Source organism: Nerophis lumbriciformis, linkage group LG21 (genome assembly GCF_033978685.3).
Source record: "Nerophis lumbriciformis linkage group LG21, RoL_Nlum_v2.1, whole genome shotgun sequence".
Lineage (NCBI taxonomy): Eukaryota > Metazoa > Chordata > Actinopteri > Syngnathiformes > Syngnathidae > Nerophis > Nerophis lumbriciformis.
In genome coordinates, this window is record NC_084568.2 from 12455422 (window position 1) to 12473955 (window position 18534).

The window sequence follows — 18534 nt, forward strand, 5'->3', positions numbered from 1 at the left end:
TCATCTATAAGACAGGAGGTCCCTGTTGTCTGTGATAAAATGTTAGTCAAAGATCCTTTATGAGAGAGGATGTCCTGTTTTTGTAATATAAAGTCAGTCAAAGATCATCTATAAGACAGGAGGAAGTCCCTGTTGTTTGTGATTAAATGTGAGTCAAAGATCCTTTATAAGAGCGGAGGTCCTGTTGTTTGTAATATAAAGTCAGTCAAAGATCATCTATAAGACAGGAAGTCCCTGATTTTTGTGGGACTGAGTGCGGAAAATGTCAGTCAAAGATCCCCTATAAGATCTCTGTTGTTTGTGATGAAATGTTAGTCAAAGATCCTTTATAAGAGAGGATGTCCTGTTGTTTGTCATATAAAGCCAGTCAAAGATCATCTACAAGACAGGAGGAAGTCTCTGTTGTTTGTGATAAAATGTTAGTCAAAGATCCTTTATAAGAGAGGATGTCCTGTTATTTGTAATATAAAGCCAGTCAAAGATCATCTACAAGACAGGAGGAAGTCCCTGTTGTTTGTGATGAAATGTTAGTCAAAGATCCTTTATAAGAGAGGATGTCCTTATGTTTGTAATATAAAGTCAGTCAAAGATCATCTATAAGACAGGAGGAAGTCCCTGTTGTTTGTGCTGAAATGTGAGTCAAAGATCCTTTATAAGAGAGGAGGTCCTGTTGTTTGTAATATAAAGTCAGTCAAAGATCATCTACAAGACAGGAGGAAGTCCCAGTTGTTTGTGATGAAATGTTAGTCAAATATCCTTTAGAAGAGAGGATGTCCTGTTGTTTGTAATATAAAGTCAGTCAAAGATCATCTACAAGACAGGAGGAAGTCCCTGTTGTTTGTGATGAAATGTTAGTCAAAGATCCTTTATAAGAGAGGATGTCCTGTTGTTTGTCATACAAAGTCAGTCAAAGATAATCTATAAGACAGGAGGTCCTGTTGTTTGTGATAAAATGTTAGTCAAAGATCCTTTATAAGAGAGGAGGTCCTTCTGTTTGTAATATAAAGTCAGTCAACGATCATCTATAAGACAGGAGGAAGTCCCTGTTGTTTGTGCTGAAATGTGAGTCAAAGATCCTTTATAAGAGCGGAGGTCCTGTTGTTTGTAATAAATATAAAGTCAGTCAAAGATCATTTATAAGGCAGGAGGTCCCTGTTGTTTGTGATGAAATGTTAGTCAAAGATCCTTTATAAGAGAGGAGGTCCTGTTGTTTGTAATATAAAGTCAGTCAAAGATCATCTATAAGACAGGAGGAAGTCCCTGTTGTTTGTGCTGAAATATGAGTCAAAGATCCTTTATAAGAGCGGAGTTCCTGTTGTTTGTAATAAATATAAAGTCAGTCAAAGATCATTTATAAGACAGGAGGAAGTCCCTGTTGTTTGTGATGAAATGTTAGTCAAAGATCCTTTATAAGAGACGATGTCCTGTTGTTTGTCATACAAAGTCAGTCAAAGATAATCTATAAGACAGGAGGTCCCTGTTGTTTGTGACAAAATGTTAGTCAAAGATCCTTTATAAGAGAGGAGGTCCTGTTGTTTGTAATATAAAGTCAGTCAAAGATCATCTATAAGACAGGAGGAAGTCCCTGTTGTTTGTGCTGAAATGTGAGTCAAAGATCCTTTATAAGAGATGAGGTCCTGTTGTTTGTCATACAAAGTCAGTCAAAGATAATCTATAAGACAGGAGGTCCCTGTTGTTTGTGATAAAATGTTAGTCAAAGATCCTTTATAAGAGAAGATGTCCTGTTGTTTGTAATATAAAGTCAGTCAAAGGTCATATACAAGACAGGAGGAAGTCCCTGTTGTTTGTGATGAAATGTGAGTCAAAGATCCTTTATAAGAGTTGAGGTCCCGTTGTTTGTCATACAAAAGCAGTCAAAGATCATCTATAAGACAGGAGGTCCCTGTTGTCTGTGATAAAATGTTAGTCAAAGATCCTTTATGAGAGAGGATGTCCTGTTTTTGTAATATAAAGTCAGTCAAAGATCATCTATAAGACAGGAGGAAGTCCCTGTTGTTTGTGATGAAATGTGAGTCAAAGATCCTTTATAAGAGCGGAGGTCCTGTTGTTTGTAATAAAAGTCTTGATCGAACTATATATATATATATATATATATATATATATATATATATATATATATATATATATATATATATGTATGTGTGGGGAAAAAAATCACAAGACTATTTCATCTCTACAGGCCTGTTTCATGAGGGGTTCCCTCAATCATCAGGAGATTTTAATGGGAGCATTCACATACCATGGATTATATAGGGCACAGAGTGGGTGGGTACAGGCTGGTGTAGGGGCGTGGTGATTGGCTCATGTGTTACCTAGGAGGTGTTTCCGTCTGTGGCGGCATGCTGTTACAATTTCGCTGCGCTTGTTGAGGGATGACAGGTCTGGACGGTAAATAATAAACAGTTTTTCTTTCAAGCATAGGTTGCATCTTTTATTACCACTATTGTAAGGTGTGCTGGATGCAAGAATTTGCCATGTTATTGAATATTCAACATTATTGTCTTTGAGGTCCCAAATGTGTTTGCTGAGTTCTGTGGTATTCCGCAGGTTTTGGTTCCTGAAAGAAGCCTTGTGATTGTTCCATCTGGTTTTGAACTCTCCTTCAGTTAATCCTACATATGTGTAGGATGTGTTAATGTCCTTGCGTGTTATCTTAGATTGGTAGACAACTGATGTTTGTAAGCACCCCCCGTTGAGAGGGCAATCAGGTTTCTTTCGACAGTTGCAACCTTTGTTGGTTTTGGAGTCGCTCTGTCCGGGGGCCGACGGCTCATTTGCAATTGTTTTGTTGTGGTTTGAGATGATTTGTCGTATATTGTTCATGCAGCTGTAGCTCAATTTGATGTTGTTCTTGTTGAATACTTTTCTTAGGTTGTTGTCTTTGGGAAAGTGTTTGTCAATCAGATTGAGGAATTTGTGTCCAATGTTAGTTGAGACGTTTTTGCTGTATGGGGGGTTGTACCAGATGATGTCGTTTCGTTTTCTGTTCTTTTTCGGTTGGTTTCCTGGCGTGGGTTCATAGGTGAGGGTGAAATTGTATCCGCTTCATTAAGGGCTTTTTGGTACGGGGGGGTTGCTTGGTCAAATTCAGCTTTGCTAGATGACAGCATCGATAGCCTTTTATTAATTCCGGTAGGTATTCTTTTCGTGGTGGTGGGTGGGTGGTTGCTGTCATGGTGCACGTATTGGAGTGTTGTGTTGGGTTTCGTGAATGGTTGGTAGCTGTTATTTCTCAGGTTGAAAGTGACGTCAAGGAAGTTGACGGTTTGCTTGTTGGCTTCAATCGTGATCCGTAGGCCGTTCTCTTTGAAAATTTGGCATATGCGCTTCTTGGTATTCTCGCTGCTCCTTGGCGAGGCGCGACACACTGCCAGTCCGTCATCACGGTAAATACCAAGGTTCAGATTGAGGCTGGCGAGCTGGGAGAGGAGGAAACTCCCAACGAGTTCACACGTTTCTGCTCCGTCAAAACTTCCCATAGTGACGTCAAATGTTGCATTGTTCTTTTTTTGCCATGGTGTACTGTTGTGGATGAGAATGGAGTTTTTTGCGTGGATGATGATGTTTCTTTCGTTGCCTGTGATTGAGTCGTAGTCTGAGGTGAAGTCTAGTGCTTGAGTCAGTAGGTCTTGCGTGATGGAAGGGTAAAATTCTTCGATATCAAAGGACATAAAGTTGTGCTGTTGTTTGTCTTGGATGTTGTTGAACCATTTGATTACTGCTGCTGTATTTCTCCATTGGTTGAGTGGTGTTTTGTCCTTGATTTTTGTGTTGACTCTGTATGTATATATATATATATATATATATATATATATATATATATATATATATATATATATATATATATATATATATATATATATATATATATATATATATATATATATATATATGAATATATATATATATATATATATATATATATATATATATATATATATATATATATATATATATATGAATATACATATGTATGTATATATATATTTTTTTTATATACTGTACATACATATATGTATGCGTGTATATATATATACACGCATATATATATTTTTTAATATTTTTTATATACTATATATACATATATATATACACGCATACATATATATATACACGCGTATATATATATATATATATATATATGCGCATATGTATATATATATATATATATATATATATATATATATATATATATATATATACGCGCATATGTATATATATATATATATATATATATATATATATATATATATATATATATATATATATATATATATATATATATATATATATATATGTATGTATATATATATATATATATATATATATATATATATATATATATATATATATATATATATATATATATATATATACTTTACATGCAGTCGGCTTTCGGCGCTCTGCCCAATTTATTTCCGCCCAATGCGGCCCCCCAAGTCAAAAAGTTTGGACACCCCTGCTCTGGATGTATACTATCATTTGTGATTCATAACATTATTAGGTTGAGTTTTCAAGTGAAACCATTTTTACTAGCGAGCAGCCACACTAACACGTGGTGTCACCGCGTTGCTAGGTAGAATTGGCGAGGGCACAATTAGACCAGCCCCAAAGCTCAATTTAAAAAATCCCTTCAACGATATAGCGTTTAGAGTAAATAGGTGAATAATCTCACAATCTTTGTAGTGTGAGCAATGTCCTTAGTTTGGGTCAGTCGGACTACTTCCTGCCGACTCTCCCTGTCCTTTATCTAAGCTCGCCACAAAAACAGTAACTGGATTGGCTCATGCCAGTTGTTTTAGTTGAGCTTTGGGGCAGGTTGACTTGTGCCCCTGACAATTCTGCCTAGCAACAAGGCAAGCTGCTAACGCTCTGCTGAATTGCTGGGATGTAACGCTAACTGAGGGTTTTAGAATTACACCGAATCAAAGCGGGAATACTTACACAGAACGTTGAGAACGGTGGTCCGCGACTCGGCGCGACCGACCAGGTTCTCGACCGCACAGCGGACCGCCGTGCCCCGCGTCACGTTGTACAAGCGGATGGCGTGCGTGCGAAGGCCCAGGTGCACCGTGCGGCCGCGTCGGCTGTAGGACCAGCTGTACTCTGACGCCGGCGGGTCGGCTTTGCACGAGCAGGCCAGCAGGGCGCTGCCCCCCTCCTGCACGGCCAGGGTCTGCACCTGCACCGTCACATCTTTGGGAGGAACTTCGGGGCAGAAAACGGAAAAAGTCCAAATGTGCAATATTGTAGGAAGGCATCAGCAACATTGTTTTTATGTGCTACAAAATGTCGCTCACAAGGCTATTTCAAAATAAAAGTAGCGGGCAGAAACACTTCTCAACTAAATTACCATTTTTATTCTTTTTTTAAATCCCCATACAAATTGCAATTGTTATTTATTAAGATTTTGAATCGATTCAGAATGTCAAGAATGTATTTTTAAAAAGATGTATTATTTTAGGCGCTACGTCGCTGCTTCGTGTACGACATAAAAAAGGAGCTTTTCTAACCTTTGACTCTATTTTGAATGTGTTGTATTTCAACTAAAGCGCCAAACAATATGTTGCAAGAATAGGTTTAAAATGAATGGTTACACCCCAAGAATCGGAATCAAACCGAATCACGAGTTGATAAGATTCCTCATCCCTACGTTTTAATAGAGCTGTCAAAAGCTTTTTTTTTTTTTGAATGAATCGTGACTCTTATTTGTAACACATCTTAATTTATTTTTATTTTTATTTTTTAAACATTTGTTTATTGGATTTCAGGCACATATTTTTGACAAATATATATTTTTTAATGAATCGCGATTCTTATTTGTAACACATCTTAATTTATTTTATTTTTTATTTTTTAAACATTTGTTTATTGGATTTCAGGCACATATTTTTAACAAATATATATGTTTTAATGAATCGCGATTCTTATTTGTAACACATCTTAATTTATTTTATTTTTTATTTTTTAAACATTTGTTTATTGGATTTCAGGCACATATATTTGACAAGGGGTGGACAAAAATACATGAAATGCTGCTCCCCTAACAAGTAAAAAAAAAAAGTATATGTACACATATGTGTATATATGCATATACAGTATGTAAATATGTATATATGTATATGTATGCATATGCATATGTATATATACAGTATATGTCTATATGTATATATGTGTATATATGTACAGTATGTATGTGTATATATGTGTATATATACTGTGTATATATATATATATATATATATATATATATGCATATATGTATATATACATATATGTATATATATAAATGTCTATATATGCACACATATATACATATATCTATATATACACACACAAATATGTATATATACACACATATATCATATGTATATATATATATATATATATATATATATATATATATATATATATATATATATATATATGTGTGTGTGTACAATAACAATGGTAAGACCAGTTTTATTTTAAGTTATACAAAAATGTCTCAGAGCTGTTTACCTATATTATGGAGGAATGTAGTTAATCATAGAATTGGCACCCAATGTTATTTTAAAAAAGTATTGATTTTGCATCGAGTATCGGTTTGAAACGAGAATCGATTCTGATTCAAAATCGTCACCTCCAAGACTCGAATCGAATCGTGTGGTGCCCAAAGATTCATAGCTCGACTTTTTACAGTCTACTTGTAGCAAGGCAGAATGCCTGGGGCACAACTCTTCCTGCCCCAAATCAAAGGAAAAAAAAACAGAGAAAAGACAGGCACATTAACAGGAAGTTAAAAGATGTGTTGTAAAAATGCGCTATTTAATCAGTCCTCTGTATTAAATATAAATATGTATGAATCAAAAGTGCTTTTCTGTTGTAGTAAAATGTTTGCAGCCTCTTATTTTAATTTTCCTGAAGGAATCAATAAAGTAATATCTATCTATCCATCTATCTAGGGGCACTTCCTTATTTTCCCCTTAATGCAGCTCTGTTCTTTTAAGTTCAATTCCAGGGTTTTTGGACGAGTAACCTCAGGGAACATGCTTTATCAGTATCACTCTAAAATTATTTTTTTTAGCATGATACAGTTTATAGTTTAAATAAGGATTACATTTTTATTTATTTCAGGCAAATTGATGCAATTTCAAACTAAAAAATAAAAATAATAAATATATTTGTTTGTAAGTTTATCTATATTTCGTTGTTTGTTCTTTTATTTAATGTTAATAAGGATACAATGTTATGCAATGGTGTACTTATAACAATTTTATGGACAAATTATAATAATTGCGAGAGTAATTCTTACATGTAACGTGCAGGACGTTGGCGGCGACCACAGCTTTGGCTCCCGCGTAGCTGAGCTCACATCGCAGGCCAGCGTTGACCCGGTGGGACACCCGGAAGGTCAGCGAGGCCTGCAACACGGGCGAGTGCTCGTCAGGGTGGAGAGTCCGCACCTCCTGAGCCCCGGGTGGATGTATGCCCCGCCCCCATTGCCAGCGCAGGGTCGGAGGCGAAGAGGGGCAGTAATAACCCACGCTGCAGTTCAAGGTGACCACCTGACCCTCGATGGCCGACAACACCCCGCTGATAACGGGAGCTTCAGGGTTGACTGTCAATGAGGACAACAACTGTTAACGCAATTTTATTCCCTGAAGGTGGATTTCATTCCCCTTTTTATATTTCATACAGGACTCCATGTGTCAAAAACATCATCTTTAAAGCTGCAGGATTCTATTTCCAACAAACAGCACAGACAAGAAATGGATCACATAATTAGCCACTTGTTGCCAGGCAGAACTCATAGGACTCAACCGATGTTGTTGAAATAAATAAATCAAGTCACTAAAGTGAAACTGAAACATTTTTCCGATTGCTCTGCAAGAGTCTATGAGGTCCTGTTGTTTGGAATATAAACTGAGTCAAAGATCTTCTATAAGACAGGAGGTCCCTGTTGTTTTATGATATAAAGACAGTCAAAGATCCTCTATAAGACAGGAGGTACATGTTGTTTGTAATAAAATGTTAGTCAAAGATCCTCTATTAGACAGGAGGTCCCTGCTGTTTGTAATAAAATGTTAGTCAAAGATCCTCTATTAGACAGGAAGTCCTTGTTGTTTGTAATAAAAAGTCAGTCAAAGATCACCTGTAAGAAAGGAGGTCCCTGCTGTTTGTAATAAAATGTTAGTCAAAGATCATCTATAACAAAGGAGGTCCCTGTTGTTTGTAATACGATGTTTGTCAAAGATCTTCTATAAGACATGAGGTCCCCGCTGTTCATAAAGACTAAGTGTGAAAATGTGAGTCAAAGATCCTCTATAAGACAGGAGGTCCCAGTTGTTTCTGGGATTGAGTCAGAAAGTGCAGGTCAATGATCTTCTATCAGACTGGAGGTCCTTGCTGTTGGTAATAAAATGTCAGTCAAAGATCCTCTATTAGACAGGAGCACACTGCTGTTTTGTGAATAAACAGTAAAATCTTGGCAGAAAGTGTAGAATATTAAAAAAAATGGCTGACAGGACTTCCTGGATGCAACATGATATCGCTGCCACACACGGGAGAGAAAGGACAAGGAGGTATAATAATAATAATAATAATAATAATAATAATAACAATAATAATAATGATAATAATAATAATATTGATAGTAATAAAATAACAATAAATAATAATAAAATAATAACAATAATAATAATGATAATAATAATATTGATAGTAATAAAATACTAATAATAATACAAATAATAACATCCATCCATCCATCCATCTTCTTCCGCTTATCCAAGGTCGGGTCGCGGGGGCAGCAGCCTAAGCAGGGAAGCCCAGACTTCCCTCTCCCCAGCCACTTCGTCCAGCTCCTCCCGGGGGATCCCGAGGCGTTCCCAGGCCAGCCGGGAGACATAGTCTTCCCAACGTGTCCTGGGTCTTCCTCGTGGCCTCCTACCGGTCGGACGTGCCCTAAACACCTCCTTAGGGAGGCGCTCGGGTGGCATCCTGACCAGATGCCCGAACCACCTCATCTGGCTCCTCTCGATGTGGAGGAGCAGCGGCTTTACTTTGAGCTCCCCCCGGATGACAGAGCTTCTCACCCTATCTCTAAGGGAGAGCCCCGCCACCCGGCGGAGGAAACTCATTTCGGCCGCTTGTACCCGTGATCTTGTCCTTTCGGTCATAACCCAAAGCTCATGACCATAGGTGAGGATGGGAACGTAGATCGACCGGTAAATTGAGAGCTTTGCCTTCCGGCTCAGCTCCTTCTTCACCACAACGGATCGATACAGCGTCCGCATTACTGAAGACGCCGCACCGATCCGCCTGTCGATCTCACGATCCACTCTTCCCTCACTCGTGAACAAGACTCCGAGGTACTTGAACTCCTCCACTTGGGGCAAGATCTCCTCCCCAACCCGGAGATGGCACTCCACCCTTTTCTGGGCGAGAACAAATAATAACAATGATAATATTAATAATAATAATAATAGTAAAAAAATATTGATAATAATAATAATATTGATAGTAATAAAATAATAACAAAATAATAATAATAATAATAATAATAATAACAATAATAATAATGATAATAATAATAATAATAATATTGATAGTAATAAAATAATAATAATACAAATAATAATAATGATAATATTAATAATAATAATGATAGTAAAAAAAATATTGATAATAATGATAATATTAATAATAATAATGACAGTAAAAAAATATATATTGATAATAATAATAATAATAATAACAATAATAATAATAATAATAATAATAATAATAATGATAATAATAATAATAATATTGATAGTAAAAATAAAAATAAAATAATAATAATAACAATAATAATAATGATAATATAAATAATAATAATGATGGTAAAAAAAAATGTTTATAATAATAATAAGTGCAATACTTACCCAGGACAAGGAGGCTGAAAGACTTGGTCCTTCCCCAAGTTGAGTCCCCACGTGTCTTCAGGGACATCTCGTAGACCCTGGCGTCGTCCACCCTGACTGTGTCCAGCCTCAGCGAGCAGTCGCCCTCAGAACCCTGACCAGCGACGGTCACCCGGCCTCGGAAGTCGGCGCTCACTACTCGCTTGTCCTCGCTATTGTAGGCCGTGCGGGAAAGGCGGAACAGGAAGTGCTCGTCGCCGCGGTAACGCATCCGCACATCCACGCGCTCATTGGCGGGCGGCGGGCTGGGCGAGCACTTGGGGACATAGGAGCAGGGGACCACCACGCAGGAGCCCGCCAGAGCGACGACGCGGTCTGGGACGGATGGCTCGGGGGCGGAGGACTGCACCTCGTCCAACATGGCCGCTGCGTGAGTGCACAGACGGACAACATTAATATAACAACATTATTCATATTAATATTATTATGTTCAAACACTTGGCTGGGAAACAAGCAGTCGCGCACTGAGAGCCGACTGCCTCTAAGTAATGTTTTTGTTTTTCATGCCAACAAAGCAGGAAGAAGGCGCTCAAAAGTAAATTAGGCTACACCTTTCAAGATGGACATAAAATAAAATAAAATAAAATAAAATAAAAAATAATAGAATATTATAGAACAGAATGGAACAGAATAGAACAGGATATAATATAATACATTAAGATAAAATAAAATATTATAGAATAAAATAAAATAAAATATAAAATAACAACACAATTGAATAACATAAAAAAATTACAAAAATAAAATAGGATAAAATAAAAGATAATAAAATAGAATAGAAAATAATATAATATAATAAATAAGAATGGAATATAATAAATAGAACAGAACAGAATAGAATGAAATAGAAATGGAATACAATAGAATATAATAAAATGAAATATAATAGTATTCAACATAATAGAATAGAATGGAATATAATGGATTAAAATGAAATAGAATAAAATAAAATAGACTACTATAGAACACAATAGAACATTATAGAGGATGATAAAATAAAATACAATAACATAGAATAAAACAGAACAGAATAGAACAGAACAGAATAAAATGAAATATATTAAATAAAATAGAATAGAACGGAACCGAATAGAATAGAATATATTAAATAAAATAGAACACATTAGAATACAATATAATATGATATAATAGAATATAATGGAATATATTAAACAAAATAGAATACATTAGAATACAATATAATATGATAGAATAGAAAATAAAATAAAATAATAAATAGAATAGAATGGAATAGAATACAATGATATACAATAGAATAGAATACAATAAAATTACATAATAGAATATAATAAAATACAAAACAATAAAATAACAGATTAGATAAAAATATAATATAATATAATAGAAAATAATATAATATGATAAACAAGAATGGAATATAATAAAGTATAACATAATACAGTAGTATAGAACAGAATAGAATGAAATAGAAGTGGAATACAGTAAAATAGAATACAATTAAATAGAATAGAATAGAACATAATACAATAGAATAAAATAAAATAGATTACTACAGAACACAATAGGACATTATAGAAGAGAATAAAATAAAACAGAATAAACTACAATAACATAGAATAAAACAGAACAGAACAGAACAGAATAAAATGAAATACATTAAATAAAATAGAATACATTAGAATGCAATATACTATGATAGAATAAAATACATTAAATAAAATAGAAATCATTAGAATACAATATAATATGATATAATAGAATATAATTATATATAACAGAATAAAATAAAATAAAACAAAATAAAATACAATAGAATGGAATATAATACAATGATATACAATATAATAGAATACAATACAATAATAGAATAGAATAGAATAGAATTATATATAACATAATTATATAGAATAGAATAGAATAGAATAGAATAGAATAGTAAAGAATGATTTATTGTCATCAAATATGAGAACATGACGAAGTTACAGGTGGCGACTCTGTTTTTAGTGTTCTCGTGTTTAGTGAACAGTACCATCCCTCACCGCAGCGTCCGTACATGCTGCTATCTTGGCAACATTGAAAAAAGGTTAAGTTGTGAATGTAAATCTCTATAAATTATTATTGTAATAACAACGAAGTAAAAGTGAATTGCAAAAATAAAATCCAAACACGGCAGCACGGTGGCAGAGGGGTTAGTGCGTCTGCCTCACAATACGAAGGTCCTGAGTAGTCGTGAGTTCAATCCCGGCCTCTGGATCTTTCTGTGTGGAGTTTGCATGTTCTCCCCGTGACTGCGTGGGTTCCCTCCGGGTACTCCGGCTTCCCCCCACCTCCAAAGACATGCACCTGGGGATAGGTTGATTGGCAACACTAAATTGGCCCTAGTGTGTGAATGTGAGTGTGAATGTTGTCTGTTTATCTGTGTTGGCCCTGCGATGAGGTGGCGACTTGTCCAGGGTGTACCCCGCCTTCCGCCCGATTGTAGCTGAGATAGGCTCCAGCGCCCCCCGCGACCCCGAAGGGAATAAGCGGTAGCAAATGGATGGATGGAAAATCCAAACACTTTATTCCTAAATAAAAAGTCTTTTACTGCTGACTCATTAAACTCAGCATTGATGACGACATGAACCCAATGAAAAATACTACAAAAGTTAATTGATTGTGTTTCACTGCTGTAATAAATACTAAGAATAAAAGAGACATAAATGACAAATCCCAGTCCCATCGATTGGAAGCACTAAAGTATTTTTAGAAGAGGGAAGAAGACACCAACCGCCTTTCTTTTGGGCGACACTTGAAAAGTGGAAATGTGCGCAAGAGTCAATATATCTTTGGACTAAAACGACACAATATGAGAAATGTGGAAAGTTGCTTTTGGTAAAGACATGAAAGACGGATGAATGTTTGAAGGACTCACCAAAGACGAGCGTCCACAGCAGAGACATGGCTGCAAACAAGCCACACCACAGTTACTCCTTCAAAAGTTGCATCACAATAATAATAATAATAATAATAATAATAATAATAATAACCTGATCGTTAATTAGCTGCTGGGAGAGAGACTGACACATGAGTTGTGAGTGCGAGGCGACACGTGACAGCCAGTGAGTCATCCTCACACTTCCTTAAACACGACACCCAGGACACATCATTAAGTGCTCTTTCTCATATTTTACAGCGAAAGAAAATCATTTATTTGGACTTTGTGGATTATTTGGGACCCACATTTCCTCCAAAAGACAACAACATTAGTGCTTGGCCACATCGTCATTTGCATTTGTGTTATTGCACGGTCCTTATTGTGACATTGTTCTAACAAAGTCACCTTCTCAAAATATCCACACTCGAAGACCTTTAAAGGCCTACTGAAACCCACTACTACCGACCACGCAGTCTGATAGTTTATATATCAATGATGAAATCTTAACATTGCAACACATGCCAATACGGCCGGGTTAGCTTACTAAAGTGCACTTTTAAATTTTGCGCGAAATATCCTGCTGAAAACGTCTCGGTATGATGACGTCAGCGCGTGACGTCACGGATTGTAGAGGACATTTTGGGACAGCATGGTGGCCAGCTATTAAGTCGTCTGTTTTCATCGCAAAATTCCACAGTATTCTGGACATCTGTGTTGGTGAATCTTTTGCAATTTGTTCAATGAACGTTGGAGACAGCAAAGAAGAAAGCTGTAGGTGGGAAGCGGTGTATTGCGGCAGGTGTTGTGCCGGATAACGCACCCCCGCCGTAGAATGCACCCCCTGACTGTTGTGCCGGATAACACAGCCGGTGTTTCATTGTTTACATTCCCGGAAGATGACAGTCAAGCTTTACCATTGGCCCGTGGAGAACTGGGACAACAGAGACTCTTACCGGGATGACTTTGAGTTGGATACACAGACGCGGTACCGTGAGTACGCATGCAGCTGCGGCTTCCAAACATTTGATCGCTTACCCGTACGTGCGTGCCGCTATGTGCATGTCACGTACGTAACTTTGGGGACTTTGGGGAAATATATGTGCTGTATGAACTTTGGGGAGGTGAACGGTACTTTGGGCTGTGGGATTGAGTGTGTTGTGCAGGTGTTTGAGTTCTATTGGCGGGTTATATGGACGGGAGGGGGCGGTGTTTGTTATGCGGGATTAATTTGTGGCATATTAAATATAAGCCTGGTTGTGTTGTGGCTAATAGAGTATATATATGTCTTGTGTTTATTTACTGTTTTAGTCATTCCCAGCTGAATATCAGGTCCCACCCGCCTCTCACAGCATCTTCCCGATCTGAATCGCTCCCACTGCCCTCTAGTCCTTCACTCTCACTTTCCTCATCCACAAATCTTTCATCCTCGTTCAAATTAATGGGGAAATCGTCGCTTTCTCGGTCCGAATCGCTCTTGCTGCTGGTGGCCATGATTGTAAACAATGTGCAGATGTGAGGAGCTCCACAACCTGTGACGTCACGTCTGCTACTTCCAGTACAGGCAAGGCTTTTTTATCAGCGACCAAAAGTTGTGAACTTTATCGTCGATGTTCTCTACTAAATCCTTTCAGCAAAAATATGGCAATATCGCGAAATGATCAAGTATGTATGACACATAGAATGGACCTGCTATCTCCGTTTAAATAAGAAAATCGCATTTCAGTAGGCCTTTAAGGAAAAGAACAAACAAGGACTTAGATTTCCCTGGCCTGGACGCGGGTCACCGGAGCCTCCCTCTGGAGCCAGGCCTGGAGGTGGGGCACGATGGCGAGCGCCTGGTGGCAGGCCGGGTACAGCCCGAAGAGGCAACGTGGGTCCCCCCCTCCAATGGGCTCACCACCCATAGGAGGGGCCATAGAGGTCAGGTGTAGTGTGAGCTGGGCGGCAGCCGAAGGTAGGACACTTGGGGGTCCGATCCTCGGCTACATAAGCTTGCTCTTGGGATGTGGAACGTCACTTCGCTGGGGGGGAAGGAGCCTGAGCTGGTGCGTGAGGTGGAGAAGTTCCGGCTAGATATAGTCGGACTCACTTTGACGCACAGCAAGGGCTCTGGCACCAGTTCTATTGAGAGGGGCTGGACTCTCTTCCACTCTGGCGTTGCACGCAGTGAGAGGCGACGGGTTGGGGTGGCAATTCTTGTTGACCCCTTGCTCAAAGCCTGCACGTTGGACTTGAACCCAGTAGACGAGAGGGTAGCTTCCCTCCGCCTTCGGGTTGGGGGGACGGGTCCTGACTGTTTTTGTGCTTACGTACCAAGCAGCAGCTCAGAGTACCCACCCTTTTTGGATTATCTCGAGGGAGTACTGGGGAGTGCTCCCTCAGGTGATTCCCTTGTTCTGCTGGGAGACTTCAACGTTTATGTTGGCATCGACAGTGAAACCTGAAGAGGCGTGATTGGGAAGAATGGCCGCCCGGATCTGAACTCGAGAGGTGTTTTCAATCAATCAAATCAATCAATCAATGTTTATTTACATAGCCCTAAATCACAAGTGTCTAAAAGGGCTGCACAAGCCACAACGACATCCTCGATACAAAGCCCACATAAGGGCAAGGAAAAACTCACCCCAGAGGGACGTCGATGTGAATGACTATGAGAAACCTTGGAGAGGACCGCATATGTGGGTAAACCCCAATCCTCCAGTCCATAGTGGATCCAACATAATAGTAAGAGTCCAGTCCATAGTGGGGCCAGCAGGAAACCACCCCGAGCGGAGGTCAGCAGCGCAGAGATGTTCCCAACCGATGCACAAGCAAGCGGTCCACCCCGGGTCCAGACTCTGGACAGCCAGCAATTCATCCATGGCCACCGGACCTGTGTAACTCCCCCTCCACAACGGAGAGGGGGGGGCAAGGACAAATGAAAAGAGACGGCAGATCAACTGGTCTAAAAAAGGGGGGTCTATTTAAAGGCTAGAGTTTACAAATGAGTTTTAAGATGGAACTTAAATGCTTCTACTGAGGTAGTATCTCTAACTGGTACCGGGAGGGCATTCCAGAGTACTGGAGCCCGAATAGAAAACGCTCTATAGCCCCGCAGACTTTCATCACTAATAAGCCGGAGTTCTTTGAACGCAGATTTCTTGCCGGGACATATGGTACAATACAATCGGCAAGATAGGCTGGAGCTAGACCGTGTAGTATTTTATACGTAAGTAGTGAAACCTTAAAGTCACATCTTAAGTGCACAGGAAGCCAGTGCAGGTGAGCCAGTATAGGCGTAATATGATCAAACTTTCTTGTTCTTGTCAAAAGTCTAGCAGCCGCATTTTGTACCAACTGTAATCTTTTAATGCTAGACATAGGGAGACCCGAAAATAATACGTTACAGTAGTCGAGACGAGACGTAACGAACGCATGAATAATGATCTCAGCGTCGCTAGTGGACAAAATGGGACAAATTTTAGTGATATTACGGAGATGAAAGAAGGCCGTTTTAGTAACACTCTTAATGTGTGACTCAAAGGAGAGAGTCTGGTCGAAGATAATACCCAGATTCTTTACCGAGTCGCTTTGTGTAATTGTTTGGTTGTCAAATGTTAAGGTGGTATTATTAAATAAATGTCGGTGTCTAGCAGGACCGATAATCAGCATTTCCGTTTTCTTGGTGTTGAGTTGCAAAAAATTGTTTAATCCATTGTTTAATTTCATTAAGACACGCCTCCAGCTGACTACAATCCGGCGTGTTGGTCAGCTTTAGGGGCATGTAGAGTTGGGTGTCATCAGCATAACAATGAAAGCTAACACCGTATTTGCGTATGATGTCGCCTAGCGGCAGCATGTAAATGCTAAACAGTGCAGGGCCAAGAACCGAACCCTGAGGAACTCCACACGTTACCTTAACATAGTTCGAGGTCACATTATTATGGGAGACGCATTGCATCCTGTCAGTAAGTTAAGAGTTAAACCACGACAAGGCTAAGTCTGACATACCAATACGTGTTTTGATACGCTCTAATAAAATATTATGATCGACGGCATCGAAAGCAGCGCTAAGATCAAGAAGCAGCAACATAGATGACACATCAGAATCCATCGTTAGCAATAGATCATTAGTCACTTTTGCGAGGGCTGTCTCCGTAGAGTGATTTGCCCTGAAACTGGATTGAAAAGGTTCACAGAGATTGTTAGACACTAAGTGTTCATTTAGCTGCTGTGCGACAATTTTTCGAGGATTTTGGAAAAAAACGGAAGGTGGGACACCGGTCGGTAGTTTACCATGAGGTCAGGATCGAGGTTAGGTATTTTGAGCAGAGGATGAATAACCGCTTTCTTGAATGCTAGGGGAACAGTGCCAGAGGAAAGTGATAAGTTTATAATATTTAGCACTGATGGACCTAATAATACAAAAAGCTCCTTGATAAAATTCACAGAAAGTGGGTCAAGTAAACATTGGACTTTTGTGTTGGTCACAGATTGTCCAAAACAAACACCATGTTCAAACATAAGGGTGATCGACTTTGTAGTTTGCGGTCTCATGTTTTGGACACTTGGGTGAAGAGAAGGGCAGAGCTTTCTACCGATCACCACCTAATGGTGAGTTGGCTCCAAGTGTGGAGGAGGATGCCGGACAGACCTGGCAAGCCCGAACGCATTGTGAGGGTCTGCTGGGAAGGTCTAGTAAAGTCTCCTCTCAGAGAGAGTTTCAATTCCCCCCTCCCAAAGAACTTTGAACATGTCACGAGGGAGGCGCTGGATATCGAGTCCAAGTGGACCATGTTCCGTACCTCTATTGTCGAGGCGGTCAATTGGAGCTGTGGCCGCAAGGTGGTTGGTGCCTGTCGTGAGGGATGCCATCAAGCTGAAGAAAGAGTCTTATCGGGTCCTTTTGGCTCATGGGACTCCGGAGGCAGCGGACAGGTACCGACAGGCCAAGCGGTGTGTGGTTTCAGCGGTCACGGATGCAAAAACTCAGACATGGGAGGAGTTCGGGGAAGCCATGGAAAACGCCTTCCGGGCGGCTTCGATCCGTTGTTGTAAAGAAAGAGCTGAGCCGGAAGGCAAAGCTCTCAATTTACCGGTCGATCTACGTTCCCATCCTCACCTATGGTCATGAGCTTTGGGTTCTGACCGAAAGGACAAGATCACGGGTACAAGCGGCCGAAATGAGTTTCCTCCGCCGGGTGGCAGGGCTCTCCCTTAGAGATAGGGTGAGAAGCTCTGTCATCCGGGAGGAGCTCAAAGTAAAGCCGCTGCTCCTCCACATCGAGAGGAGCCAGATGAGGTAGTTCGGGCATCTGGTCAGGATGCCACCTGAACGCCTCCCTAGGGAGGTGTTTAGGGCACGTCCGACCGGTAGGAGGCCGCGGGGAAGACCCAGGACACGTTGGGAAGACTATGTCCCCCGGCTGGCCTGGGAACGCCTCGGGGTCCCCCGGGAGGAGCTGGACGAAGTGGCTGGGGAGAGGGAAGTGTTAACATTTTATGTTATTAACGTATAGTTAACATGTTATTAATCATAACCAGCCCTCCATGTCAAAACCTCCCAAAACAAATTCTAGCTAATTCTGTACACTTAAACCTAATAATTATATATTTATTTCCTTGACGCCATCTTAGAAGTATGCCGTTCTTCTGTTGGCATTCTAGTGTTGGTGTGCTGTATAGTTT

General features: G+C 39.2%; 1 protein-coding gene and 1 long non-coding RNA gene across 2 annotated transcripts in view; one reads left to right on the plus strand and one right to left on the minus strand.

The window, feature by feature from the left end:
• The window catches only part of LOC133621282 (sialic acid-binding Ig-like lectin 14), a 41788-nt gene extending 28889 nt beyond the window's left edge, over positions 1-12899 (minus strand). The window contains exons 1-4 of the mRNA XM_061983310.2: positions 12865-12899; positions 9930-10334; positions 7316-7621; positions 4966-5229 (exon numbers count right to left, since the gene is read on the minus strand). Coding sequence (XP_061839294.1) covers positions 4966-5229; positions 7316-7621; positions 9930-10334; positions 12865-12892 — 1003 coding nt within the window. The 5' untranslated portion in view covers positions 12893-12899. The remainder of the gene's footprint in view (positions 1-4965; positions 5230-7315; positions 7622-9929; positions 10335-12864) is intronic.
• The window catches only part of LOC140679675 (uncharacterized), a 348204-nt gene that overhangs the window by 264120 nt on the left and 65550 nt on the right, over positions 1-18534 (plus strand). The gene's annotated exons all lie outside the window — the stretch shown is intronic.